Source organism: Micromys minutus, assembly GCF_963924665.1.
Source record: "Micromys minutus genome assembly, chromosome: 12".
NCBI lineage: Eukaryota > Metazoa > Chordata > Mammalia > Rodentia > Muridae > Micromys > Micromys minutus.
The window spans coordinates 42,384,668-42,399,478 of NC_137981.1; the positions used below are offsets into that span (position 1 = coordinate 42,384,668).

Here is a 14,811-nt window from a genome sequence, read left to right on the forward strand (position 1 = left end):
ATTTGCAATAATTTTATTATTTTTGAATCAATATTCATAAGTGAAATTGACCTGAAGTTTTATTCTTTTTGGTTGGGTCCTTGTGTAGTTTAGGTATCAGAAAAATTGTGACTTCAGAGACTGAATTAGGTAGTATTCCTTCTGCTTCTATTTTGTGGAACATTTTGAGGTAGAATTCTGGTAGAATTCTATGCTAAAGCCATCTATACCTGGTCTTTTTTTTTTTTTTTTTTTTTAGTTAGGAGATTTTAGTGACTGCAATGATTATCTTTATCTGTTCTTGATTTACCTTTGGTACCTAGTATCTGTCTATAAAATCATCCATTTCATTTCCTAGTTTTTTGAATATAGGATTTTTGTAGTAGGATCTGATATTTTTCTTAATTTCCCCACCTTATGTTGTTATATCTTCCTTTTCACTTCTGATTTTATTAATTTGGATAAATGCTCTGAGGGTTAGTATGTATTTTGAGCTTTAGTAAAGTTTCTTTTATGAATGTGTGTGCTCTTACATTTGGGCATGTTCAGAATTGAGACTTTCTCTTGGTGGATTTTTTCTTTGATGACTATCAAGTGTCTGTCCTCATCATGCTTGATAACATTTAGCTTAAAGTCTATTTTATTGGGTATTAGAATGGCAACTCCAGCTAGTTTCTTGTGACTGTTTGTTTAGAAGACTTTATTTCCAGCCATTTACTCTGAGGTTATGTCAATCTTTCTCATTGAGATGTGTTTCTTGTATGCAGCAAAAGGCTGGGTCCTGTTTGCCTATCCACCTGTTGTTAGCTTATGTCTTTTTATTGTGTACATCTCATGTTTTGATTATTATGTGATTAGAGGACTTCTTTTCTGGTCCAATCTATTTGTTGTTCTATTAGTTTCTTGTACCTTTATATCTATCTCTTCATTTGGTTTGGAAAGTTTTTTTCTATGATTTTGTTGAAGATGTTTTCAGGTCCTATAACCTGGGAATCTTTGTTCTCCTCTGTTCCTATTCTTAGATTTACTTTTTTCATTGTGGATTTCCAGAATCTTTTGGGTTTTGAATTTTTATTTACAGTCATGTCAATATCTTCTATGGTATGTTTTACACCTGAGATTTTTCTCTTCTAAGTCTCTATATTGTTTGGTGATGCTTTCATCTGTAATTCCTGACCCCTTTCCTAGGATTTTTATTTTAATGGTTACCTCCATTTGTGTTTTTATTATTGTTGTTGTTGTTGTTGTTTCTACTTCCACTTTTAGGTCTTAGACAGATTTATTCAGTTTCTTCACCTGTTTGATTGCATTTTCCTATATTTTTTAAAAGGAATTTGTTTTTTTACCTCTTGAAGGGCTTCTACCTATTTACATGTGTTTTCGTGTACTTCTTTCTATGAGTTATTTATATCCTCCTTAAATGACTCTTTTGTCTTTATGAGATAGAATTTTAGATTAGCTTCCTGATTTTTAGGTATATTGGTGTATCCAAGACTTGCTGTGGTAAGATAAGAGAACTGGGTTCTGATGATGCCAAAGTATATTGGCTTTTGTTGCTTACAGTCTTGTGCTTACCTCTTGCCATCTGGTTATCCCTGGTGTTATCTGGTCTGAGTATGTCTATCTGGAGCCCGACTCTTGTGTTCCTGGGTGCTACAGGTCTCCTGATTTGCCTATGGCAAAACTGGCTGTAGCAAATCTCCTGTGAAGCCTTCAGGTTGAGGGGTCTTCAGAGAGGCATGTACAACTGATTACATGTTATCCTGGCTGCAGCAACTCTTCTGGGAGACCTTTAAACTTTGAGGTCTACATAGGGGCAGACAAGCTGCTGATATGTTACCCTGGCCACAGCATATCTGGGAAGCATTCAGACTTTTAGATCTTCAGAGGAGCAATCACACTGTGTCTCTGAGAGTAGCTGTTCTCCTGGGAGGCCTTCAGACTGTGGGTTCTGTTGCCCTGTGTGAAGCAGAAATCCAGGGAGTCCTTCAGACTGTTGGCTCAGTTGCCCTGCATGCAGAGGACCTCCTGAGAGGCCTCAGATTTTGGTGCTTTCAGAAGAGCAGACAAACTGAAAATCTGCCTAGGCAGAAGGTGCAAGCCAAAAAAGAAGTAAAATTTTGAGGAAAGGGGAGATGGATCCCTTACCAGTTGCCCTGAATGCAGGTGTACTCCTGAGAGGCCTTCAAAGGAACAAACAAGCTGCTAATCTGCCCTGACAGAAGGCACAAGACAGAAAAGTGGAATTTAGGGAGCAAGAGTTGATGGGCCCTGAGTCCACTAGGCTCCCTAGAATTTTCAACTACTGCAGTTGGTTTTTGGTTTTGTTTTGAGGGGGGTCCCTTGCCAGTTGGCCTGTGTGTAGAGGAATTCTTGGTAGGTCTTCAGACTGTGGTGTCTTTAGAGGGACAGAGGAGCTGGTGATCCTCCCTGGAAAAGGCACAGGAAGGAAGAGAGTGGAAGGGCAAGGTTTGGGAGGTGATTACTCCCAAGTCCACTGGGCTTCTCAGGATTCCCAGCTGATGTAGTTGTTGAAGAGGGAAGTCTCCTTACCTTACTTATATGCAGAGGAATTCCTGGGAGGCCTTCAGACTTTGATGTCTTCAGGAGAGAAGATAAGATGGTACCAACATTTCTTACATGTCTTTGACCCTGACATTTGGGATAAAAACAGAGAAGTAAGGAGATTGTGTCTTGACAATTCAGATAACTTATTTTTTTAAACAATCACTTTTCAGTTTCCTTTTTATGTAAAGCATTAGAAAGCTGCCATTCAAATGAATGTTTTTGTTTTAATTGTTTTTCTTACTATAATGTCAGTTCCAAAGATAAGTAATGTTCTCTCACTCTTTAAGCAACAGAATAGTCCATGGTAGTCAGGTTAGGGAAGATTAAGAAGTAACTGTGGTACCAGTTATTTCCTGTACCCAGAGTTGACAACTCTCTATTCCCAGACCTTGCTGGGAAAAAGCTGCTCCCCACAAGTGCTAGAACACCTGAGAGCACAAATAAGACCACCACTTCTGCTCTGTAAGACATTCCTGGAACCCTCAGGACACAGGATCAGAGGAGCAGTCTGGGACAGGATCCTTCAGATTTCTCTCTTTACCTTGTGTTGATCCTGTGCCAAGGCTATATTTGCAGAGACATGGCTGGGAGAGAACTGGTCCTCCAGTAGTGCTGACACACAGGCTTACAGGAGGGTCCAGCCACTGTTAGAATGGGTACGTGAACCTCCTCATAGAAGTAGGTGAAGAAGTAATGAAATAGGGAATATGGAGGGGAATCTAGGAAAGGGGATAATATTCAATATTCAAATAAAATATATCCAATAAAATCATGAAAGAAAAAAGAAAGGAAGATCATACATTTAAAGCCAGTTTCCATTATACACAAATTTGGAGGATGGCCAGAGCTATGTGTCCTATATCAAAGGGAAAAAAATAAAGTTTTTTTTAACAACATGGCATTTGTCTGCGAGTTTACCTGACATTTATCTTACAAGAATTTAATTTGATAAAAGGTTTGGAGTAAAAAAAAATTGTATAGTTGCAAGGAAAGCACTTGTATTAATGACATTTTAAATAAAAGTAGCTCAATTGTTTAAAAAAGGAAGTAACTGTGACAAAAGAATATTATAAAAAGGCAGAAACAAAAAAAACAAAACAAAAAGTTTAAGAAAACAATAACAAAAATTATAAATGCTTTGCAGAATTTTGGTTATCATTTTGAAATATATTTAGAACAATTTTTCAATTTCCATGAAATAACTGATAGAGACATGAAATTAAATAGGACTAATTAAATCGTTCATAAAGAAAAAGTACCTAATGTAAGTTTTTATTTGTTTAGTAGTTTAGGTGTTCCTTAAAAGCAATTCAACAGTGGAAAATAAGGCAATCAGATATGTCATACACAACAATAGAGTAGTCAGGAGTGTAACAAGGTTAGAAGTTTAAAGTAATATCATTGCTACTGGGAAAGTGCCTGTGCTCATTTCAGATGAGTCAGATGCTGACAAGGGTTAGAAAACCATCAATTATGTGACCTATGGACAAAAGAAGTAGACTGTAGGATGTGAAGCCAGTCTTTTCTCCCAAATTTGCAAGGCTAAAAAGACTAACCTGGTTATGCAATCTGAAGTTGATTTACTTGAAATACAACTGAAATGACGAGGCAGCTGTGGTAAGAGGAAAGGTATAAATTCGATTCTCAGAGTCAGACATGCACAGGCTCTTATACTTCCTGAACACTTCTGCTTTCAGAAACACAAGTAAGTGCTTCCAGTTGTTATCAATGAGCAGAATGAGCTAAGTTTGAGGATAGCAATGGTGTTTTTATCATATCGTGTGTATGTAACATTTTGCCTGATTGTACTTCTCTTGATCTGCTAAAGAAAAGTTAAATGCCTCCTTTACTTTGTTATTTATTGAAGTAATTTGTTTTTGGTTAAATGTTTGTATCTTCTGATGCATGTAGAAATTGTATTTGCAAGTCTTAAAGGCATGGACTTCTTACTTTCCAGTTAGGACATGTACATTGCAAAAGCTCTCAAAAGTAATAGTAACAAATTTATTTGCCAGAATTGGGCAGCATGGGTATATCATTTTCTCTAGGAAATGTTCATTACAGAGTGATGCTTTACTGAGTGAAGTCATTCTAACCTTTCTGCTGAATTTATATTCATCTAGGACTTTGTGTCACACTAAGCCACCATGCATCTGTTTGCTAAAGCAACTACAAACTTCACACTTGAGCTGTACAGGCTGCTCAGAGAATCAGAGGACAACATCTTCTTTTCTCCATTCAGCATCATGACAGCATTAGCAATGCTCCAGCTTGGAACCAAAGGAAACACTGAACAACAAATTAAGAAGGTAGGTGTAGGCTTCATTTGGTTGACCAGTTTGAACTTGTCTCTCCAGCACTCTGTCAATGTACAGGTAAAGGACAATAAATTTTGATGCCTGGGATGAAGCACAAAATGCTGAGTAGGCAATACCATGACTGTGAACATGGAACTATGGAGGGACACACCCTTCCCAAACATAGGTGCTTCCTGAAACCAGTTGGGTGCTAGGTTAGGATAATTGCCTTCTAGTGTCAAACAACAAGAAATTATCTTAAACGGTAAAGATTATTGACACAAGAAATGGATTTTCTCATATCCGAAGAATGTGAACTGAGGTGTTCCCTGAACACTGACTGGCTGGGCATATAGTTATGTGTCTGGTGATGGATCAAATTTATTGTGTTTCTTACAAACTCTTGTACAAATGTTTAGAGTTTTTTTCCAAATTCTTAAGGTTTTTGCCTTTATTTTTGAGGTGTTTGTTCTGTTTCTGTTTCCTTGAAAAAACAGTGAACATTAGACAAACTTTAAGTGAACTTTTATTGTTGCACTTAATGTCTCTCCCAGGTTCTTCAATTCAATAAAACCACAAAAAAGAAAACAGAAAAATCTGCAGACTGTCATGTAAGTGCACTGTACCTATGTTTAGAAGAGCTTCAGGTTTTTGACAGCATTATAATTGAAAGTGAACATTTTACATTAAAAAAATGAACTCTGTAGGGAAATTTCCAAAGAAAAGAGATTTGGATGTAGCATAGTGTCATGCTTATATCTCATAGATGTTAAGATCATTAACTACAGAAGTTCAGTATTAGATGGAGAAGGGAATGGCCTAGATTCACTTCTAGCTTTGCCTCTCACTGATAAGAAACAAAAGTAAAGCTCTACCCTGATGTCCTGATGCTGCATTCTAGCAAAGTGGGAGTAATAAGGAATATGATACAATGTATACACACAAACATGTCCAGCTTGGTAAGAAACCATATGAATGTTAGACATGAGTTTTGCAAGATAAGAGCAACTCTAAGTATTAGAATAATGTTATGTAAACAATTTTATTTTGATTCAAGGATTGGATTAAGAAGATAAGTACATCATGAAAAAAATGACTGCTATCCCACCAATATATATTTAGCACCTCAACTGTGCTACCTTCTAAGAAGAAAAAGAAAAGTGTTCTAATTCAAGCACTCTTAGATTCTCTATTTTCCTCTGTAATATTTTTTTGAAAAGATCATTAAATTCTCTGAACCTTGCTGTTTATATATAGATGGTATGCTGACAGATAATATTCATATATAGTCCAGTCCTTTTATTAATTATAAGCATGTGCATTCTTATAAGCAGAGAATATCCACCATGAGGGAAGAATTCGCTTTGATTTATCATAGACAAAACCACTGAAGGCCATATATTAGGGCTATATAATAATATATTTTAAATAAGAAAACATAGAATAACCATATATTGATGATTGTCACATATGATAAGTGATCTATAGTATTGAAGAACTTAAGCCAAATCAACGAAAATTACTGTATATTTAGTTCAATAGACAACAAACTGGGTTACATGGGGAAAAAAAGAAAAAAAAATCATTTCTGTAAGAAGTTGAGGGTAAACTAGAGATATATAAGATAAAATATAACAATTACCAGAAAATGTTCAAAAACTCATTTAGATTACAAATGTTTGGGCATTGATTTTGTAGGTTTAAAATTTATATTAGGAGAGTAATTTAATGAAGGCCTATTTGACATTAAAGGATGAAGAAAATGTCAATGAACAATTCCAAAAGCTTATAACTCAGTTAAACAAATCCAATGATGCTTATGACCTGAAGGCTTCCAATGGTATCTATGGAGCAAAGGATTTTCCATTTCTCAAGGTAAGTTGCACCTGACTCTGCATCCCTTTAATATGCATCCTAGGTCCTACACATCTGAATGGTCATACATGAAAGTAAGCCCAGGCAGATTGACATAGGCAGCGCTTGCTCAGGGAGCACAAGCCTCATAGTCAAAATTCTAACCCACTGGATTGTCCAAGAGTCTAGTGATTTATGTGTGAACCACACACTTGTGAATTCTTCCGTGAGAGAATGTAGATAGCCAGAACTTGTCAGCAATGAACCAGCACTGACTCACAGACCTTACAGAAAGAGATGTACTGCAAGTGGGATGATTCTGGAATGGACAAGGTTGGGGAAATCCTGAAAAGAACAGGGAGGGTAGCAGAATATATAAAATTTCCTCCAATGAACACATGTAGAAAAGTGATTCAGTGATTGAACTTAGAGGTAGAATAGCTCATTAGCCAATCAGATCTCTCAGCACAATTTACTATGAAATTTGTAAATCAGACCCTCTTTTCCACCTGCCATTTATGAGAAGCTATATTAGTGTCATGTTGTCCTCAGTTCACTGTGTTCTCATATTGCCTACATATGACCTGAGTAAAACACCTGTGTTTCCATAGACAAACAGTGACCATTTGTGTGAGCAGTCAGATTATAGTATAATCATGACTAATAAATGTGAGTGATGTCTATGTTGTCATTACTTCTTTTTGGCTTCTTCACATCTCAAAGACATTTTTAGAAGACATTAAGAAATTTTACCAAGCTAACGTGGAAACACTTGATTTTGCACATGCTGCAGAAGAAAGCCAAAAGAAGATCAATTCCTGGGTGGAAAGACAAACAAATGGTATTGTATGGGAGGGTCCCTGGAGGAAACATCAGAGATTATGGGATGGTCTCCATAGATATGAAGTGAGACAAGAAAAACTATGGAGAAGTTGACAAAAAGCTAATCAGTTTAAATGCAACAGGACATTTGTTTATATATAGCTTTGTTAGAGATATCTTTGAGAATCTGAAGTTTCGACCCAGATATATTTTCATATCATGTCAATCATATCAGTATCTTTAATTTGCAGCCAATTATGTAATGTAAGAGTAAATGTGAAAAAAAGTCCCCATCCCATTTAACAGACAGAAAATCAAGGCAGTTCTTGTCACCACTGCTGGATCTAAGAACATTTCTCAGCCAGACATTTGGAAAGAATTGATCACATTGTCTTTGCCACGAGGGCAGAGATCTCTGTAAACACCTATCCCATATCACAAGTCTGTTTATAAGCCAAGCCTGCATCAATCCTATATGAAAGACAATAGAAGGACCCAGCAAGAGTGGTATCTGACATTTCCAGGAATGTGCTTCAGACTATAGAATTCATGTCATGTCTGTTAAAGAACTAATCAAGCCTTGGGCAGAAGGCTAAAAGAGGAAGGAAAAGAGCTAAGTTTACAGCACAGATCCAAACAGTGTATCAATATTCACTGTGTGTTGTCCATAATCACCCAGAAAGAAAGCCTGACAGCATTTCCTATGACAAGAACGGATGTGTCCAGGTAAACAGTAATCAGTGATCAATGGGGACTCTTGTAAAGCACCCCCCAGAAAAGCTCCCTGTACTGATGATAGTTACTTTGTACTTTCCCTTGAAGGAAAAATCAAAGACTTATTTCCCAGTGGGAGCCTGAGTAGTTCCACTATACTGGTTCTGGTGAATGCAGTGTATTTCAAAGGACAATGGAATCACAAATTTGATCAAAAGCATACCAAAGAAGAAAAGTTTTGGCTGAACAAGGTACTGTTGGCAGTTTATTTACATAATGCCATTTGGTGATGTGTGGATGACTTAATTTAAATAAAACTGATTCTAAAAAGTGCAAAATAAAACTTGTCATGTTATTCTTTTTGTAACTTAACTGGGAATAACTAAAGAAACTTTTATCTAGACTTCACAAAACAACAGGGTTATCTTTGCAAAGAATGCTTATGTGTTTGGTATCTCGACATTATTATCCGTGTTGTCCTATGTCTCCCTTGATATGTGTTTCACATGCAGATTTCTTGCAGAATTCAAGTAAACTGGTCCAGATGATGACACAAAAAAATAAATTTAACTTCATCTTTCTGGAAGATGTGAAGGCTAAGATTGTGGAAATACCATACAAAGGCAAAGAGCTAAGTATGTATATCCTGCTTCCAGAGGAAATTGATGGTCTGAAAGAGGTAAGGCTTCTGTCTTCTTTCTTCTATTACCATATCAAATTTAAATAAGACACTAATGAAATTAATTAAACATGACAATAATAAAAAATGTAAAGGGAAATATTGTGTTTTATCCTGTAGTATAAGTATTTCACACACAGAGTGATTCATGCAGCTTGCATGACAAATCAGAAATTAAGCAAAATTTTGAATATTAAATATTAACATGATGCCACAGTATTGAACAAGTCAAACTTTGTTGAAAGAAATATGTAGCAATATAGAAAGTATTTTGGATGAAAAAGAGAAACCTAGTGCATTAAATGATAATGATAAAATGTAATATTATGTATACAAAATATAAAGAAATGTATTAAAAATATAGTAGGTGGGTGAGAGTGTATGTGATTATTTATGTATACAGTTTCTTTTGAATAAAACAATGATTCTGGTGTTTTGTATATCAGAGATAAAAATCTATCTTTAAACTATCTAAATAAATAATACCTAAACCAAAAAAATCAATATTTATTTATCGCTAAAGGTTCCACTTCAAATCATTGTTCATGTAAGTTTCAGTCTTTCAGTGAATCTTGGCAATCTCTTTTCTTGTACTTTTATAGCTTGAAGAACAACTCACTGCTGACAAATTACTGGAATGGACGAACCCAGAGAACATACACATGATGGAGTTGTATTTATCCTTGCCTCGGTTCAAAGTAGAAGAGAAGTATGACCTCCCAGGTCCTTTGCAACACATGGGGATGGTCGACCCCTTCAATGCACAGAAGGCTGACTTCTCAGGCATGAGCAGCACTCGAGGTCTCGTGGTGTCTAATGTTATACACAAGTCCTTTGTGGAGGTGAATGAAGAGGGGACAGAAGCTGCTGCTGCCACGGGAGTGGAAGTCAGTGTGACATCAGCGCAGATGGCTCAATATTTCAATTGTGATCACCCTTTCCTATACTTCATCAAGCACAACACCACCAAGACCATCCTCTTCTTTGGCAGAATGTCTTCCCCTTAAAAGTTTCCAGAAAAGTTGAAAAAGTTGCTGCAGCTAATTGAGGCCATAAAGCAAGTTTCCATTCCTTCATTTTCTTTCCCATCACAAAGTCCCCGCTAAGAATGCTTAGTTGGGGAAGCATTAGTATATTATCTCTAATTTTTTTCTTTTTTGTTTTTTCCTATATATCCACACATTCTCTGGAAAAAAATATTTCACAAAAAGATGAGGAGATATTTTAGTATAGTTCTGTCTAATCTAAAATGTATACATGAGCTTTGTCAAGGGAGCTAAAGAAAATATGTTCATTTTAAACTACTAATTTATGCATCCATGTTACATTACAAGATATCTGCACATTTCATAAGCTTATATATGTTGTGATTACACAAAATTTGTTTTCAATAAAATAATGATCTTGTCAACTTATTCATTACTTTATCATCCTTTCAACTGCAATATGTTAATATAATTCAGGTAGGGAAAGTTAAATGCAAATTCATTATATGAAATCTGGGAGAGTGTGCAAATACATTTATACTCATTCTTTCTTTTTTCTAAGAGCAAGAAGATTATGTGGATCTACAGCATGTTTATTGTAGTACCAGGGATCCAACTCACGGTCTCTTTCATACCAGATAAGTTATCTGTCACTAAGCCATGTCTCCAGCACAAATAAAAATTTAAATGCTACAGTGTGAAAGAACAATTTCAAAAAGATGAAAAAATTGAAATGTATTAGAATTAATAGAATTTCTTATATCAGCAGCCCTAGTGAGAGATCTTTAGAGATCCATGATGTACAATATAATACTCATTAAAAAGCTGCCATCAAAATTAATTAAATTAGGACACTTTAAGCAATTTGTCCACTTCCTTCAGCACTAGCTGATGTGGCTAGCATGTAGTACCCTATACCATGGAATTTTCAATACTTTTATCATTCTGATTCCATCACCACAGAACACATAACAGTTCAGCTTAAGAATCTATATAATTCCATGACAAAAATTAACATCAGTACCTTAAGAGGGCTCCTTGTAAGTAAAGATGAGATGAGTTGACTCTTTAACGGTTAAAATAGAGCTATGCAAATTTTAAATCTAATCTTGGGTTGAATGGAAATTACTGGAAAGATTGAACCCAAAATACTATAAGAGAAAACAAATGGTTTTCACTCCTAACAATAACAGACAAGGTGGTTACAAGGTTCAGTCCATCTATAGAGTGTGACATGGTTTGTGTTTCTACAAGGAACAAATAATAACCAGTGCATGTGTGAATAAATCTACCTTATCTCTGCAGGAATGCTAAAGAAACTGCATCACCACAGCACAGCATCCAGAAGTGGGGCATCTGGGATGTCTACCTGAACTTTAGAGCTGTGTGAGAATGAGAAAGTTCTCAGATTGATTTGACCACATGACTGCTCAGCAACTCTGTTGCTGTACTTCAAATGCAGGTTGGCAGAGCAGGAAGGACCTTCTGACCTTCTCTAACCCTTCTGCTCATCTTTTAACCACCCCACTGTGTTCTAAACTAGAAAGAGGAGTGCCCCTTCCCCCAGCTCACACTCACTGACTTGACTCAACTGTTCAGTAATGGAGTCTAAAGAACATCTTCCTTGATGTAGTTTTAAAACAAAACATACACAGCTGATCTCTAGAGAACCACTGACCTCAAGACCAGACCAAAGCCTTCAGTTACTAAAATACAAATTCTCCCAAACATAAAAATTGATGTTACTGACTTTGTTTCATAAAATAACATTCTTTGAAGAAATGATTAATTACAAGCAACTTGTTTTGTGGCCTAGAAATTTTAAATAAACTCGGGCTTTTGAAGACTTCATCTATGGGGCTGAAGAGAAGACTCAGGGATTAAGAGCACTAGCTGCTCTTCCAGAGTTCCAGAGTTAAATTCCCAGTAACAACGTGGTAGCTCTAATGAGATCTAATGCCCTCTTCTGGTCTGACTGAAGCTAACAACAGTATACTCCTATATGAAGACTTCATCTGAAAGTCTAGGTGGACACTTGTATTTCTTTAAAGAATCTTTTGGTATCACATAGAAATATTAAAATGCAAACAAACCATTGTCCTTCAAATAGCTGCCTGCCGTGGGTTAAAGATGGCAGTTCACAGAACAACGAAATGGCTTACACATGTTATCATCTGTGCAATATTCAAGATTCCTTTCCTAATGTTTCTGTTACCAAGAAACTTCTCAAACTTTAATTTGTTGGTGAGCACACCTGCCTACCCAGAGGATGTTCCAAGATGACTAAGCACAGCTTACAACTTAGCTCTTCTCTCTTAAGTTAATAGACACATCTGTTTGTAGTTCATACACCAGACACATGCCTTTGAGGAATGTGAAAACCCTATTCCAGAAAGTGTTTATGTTCCATCCCCAGTTTAGGCTATCTCACACCTTAACCTCTAACTGAACTGACTACAAGTCTTTTTTGACATCAACAACCTTACTGATATTAATCTTCTTACCTGTCTCTTTCTAGAAGCAAACTGACATCCTTCAAGGCAAGAATTGTTGTGGAATCATATTTCATTCATTGCTGCAAATATTTAAAAGATATATATTTAATGTAATTAATCAAAATCCTTAGTATCTGGTTGTCTATGGAAGCAGAATACACATTTGAACCTATAAATTTGAAACTATTTCTTTAAACTATTTCACCACTGGGGAAAAAATGTCATTCTGTAGGAGAGAATTGTGAGAATCTAGATTCATTCTAGAGTCACTGAATCTGAGATTGGATTTCTCCAAGCTTCTGAGTTCTGAGATCCATGGCTCAGGCATTAGTCCTGTAGGGTGTAGACAGATATTCCTCTTTAAAGGAACCGGTAATAACATGGTCCATTTCCCCAGTTCCAGCATTGGGTACCTGTATGCCCTGTCAAAAATACATCAAAGCTTGACCATTCTTACCTGCCATGCAAGAGACTGAAACAATGAAAAATCACTTCTTAGTTGGTGTTATTTGCATATGAAGTAAACACACACACACACACACACACACACACACACATGCAGAAATCATTCACTAAAGGTTCATAATTTGGCGGCATTATTAGAAAATGGCCATAAAGTATTAAAGGGGGTATCCTGAGCTCACTCTGTTTTTTGGCCATCATTAGGTAAACAGCTTTCTTCTGCCATGACCTTTCTTCACAGGTTAAAAGCAATAATCCAGGAACCCTTGGCTTAAACCTCAAGCCAAGATGAGCCTTTACTATATCTCAGTGGTATCTATCAGATACTTCATCTCAGTGACAGAAGACTGAGTAACACATGGGAAGAAAATGCCAGGGGTTCTGATCTGAGGGCTACAAAGACCAGGTATATAGACACTGATAGACTATGAGTAACCTGAACATGAATTTGAGCTGATGTGGTTATAGTATTTTGCTCTTGACCTCTCTAAGCTTCTGTGTCTCACTTGAATAACCCATTTGCCAAAGTGGGTTCCCATTTTGTTTTGCTCATTTGGCTTCCTTGTCCTTCTGGGTTTGATTTGTGCAACATTCACTCTTGCAAATTGTGTGGTGCTTTCCTGTGGGAACTGCTGCCATCCTCTTGTGGATGGCCTTGGTACTGGTTTTGGGTTTGTTTGTTTGTTTGTTTGCTTGTTTGTTTGTTTTGTTTTTGTTTTATTTCTTTTTTTGATGTGAATCCTGCTACTGATGAGTAGCAGATAATCATATACTCAGGCAATTCCATTTGAAAGTCCTTCCCGTTTTAATTGGCCAAATAAAGGCTAGAGCCTGGGATTGAGCCATGGAAGTAAAAGGTAGTGCTGGAAGTTTTAGAAAGGAAAGAGTTAGGAAAAAGAAGGGACATGAGACAGAGGGACAGAGAGAGAGGAAAATGGAGCAAGGAGAGGTTGATGATGGAACAGAGCCATGTGGTCTGGAGAAGCCTCATGTAGCAAAGGATCTCATAACTGGGTAATATTGTAGCATAGTGGTATATCTGCCTAATCTAGGCATGCTACATATAAATATTAGAACTAAGTAGTTCTGTGTACTTTGCCCAGGCATACTGGGTTTGAAGATTTACTGGTACAAATCTGGCAGTTATTAAATATTAAGCCTGCCTTCTATTTTGCATTTTTGGTGAGTCATGTGGGCAAGAGAGAGGCAGAAACTGCAGAGAAGTCATTGGTGGTCAAATTAGCCAACCAAAGGGCTATCAGTATGTGGAACTGGGGTGATAGCTTCAGGTGTTCAATTCCCTGGGTCTGAGGATCTGAAAGTGATTATTATAAAGATTGTCTACAAAACTTGGAAATGGTTTTAACTTGAACATGGAGGAAATCCTGAAATTAGTCATGGAGCTGTAATCTTAATTGGTAGAAATCTTTATAATTGATGCAGAGTAGAAGTTGTAATTTCTTACATTGGTACAGGAGTTATTTTGATATAGATTTGAGGTTTCATTGGTATGAATTTCTTTTATTAATACCAAAAGTTAAGAATACAAAACTTATACCCGGTCCTTTTATAACTGCTATTATAAACTGATTTTAGATGATTAAGCTGTATGAGCTAAAGGCCAGATAGAAAACTCATGATACTCAGTTAATGATAGAAGGGTATTTTTGAGATATTTTAATTAGAAATATCCAAGAGTATTTCAAGGGCAACAGTTTAGATATACTTTACATAGATGGATAGTTTTCAAAAACTTCAAAAATCCAAAGTATGTGACATTAAATATTATGGAATCATTTGTTGTTGAGATATATCTGTTCCTGAAAGCACCTCCTTCTTGGATCAAAAAAGATATTGAGCATCTTCACATCCAGGCAAAGTTATTCATCATGGCAAGGTAGCCACTGTGCAAAAATTGCCTAATTCATCTTCAGAAAAATACTGTCCATGAAACG

General features: G+C 36.3%; 1 protein-coding gene across 1 annotated transcript; it reads left to right on the top strand.

Annotated features, from left to right (window-relative positions):
* Positions 1 to 4,694: 4,694 nt before the first annotated feature.
* Positions 4,695 to 9,920, top strand: LOC308427766 (serpin B4-like; the record flags this gene model as incomplete). Its single annotated transcript, XM_080925972.1, has 7 exons — positions 4,695 to 4,856; positions 5,399 to 5,455; positions 6,597 to 6,719; positions 7,422 to 7,539; positions 8,343 to 8,485; positions 8,758 to 8,913; positions 9,516 to 9,920. 7 exons carry the CDS (start codon positions 4,695 to 4,697, stop codon positions 9,918 to 9,920), a joined length of 1,164 nt encoding a protein of 387 aa, XP_080782098.1.
* Between the last annotated feature and the right edge of the window lie 4,891 nt (positions 9,921 to 14,811).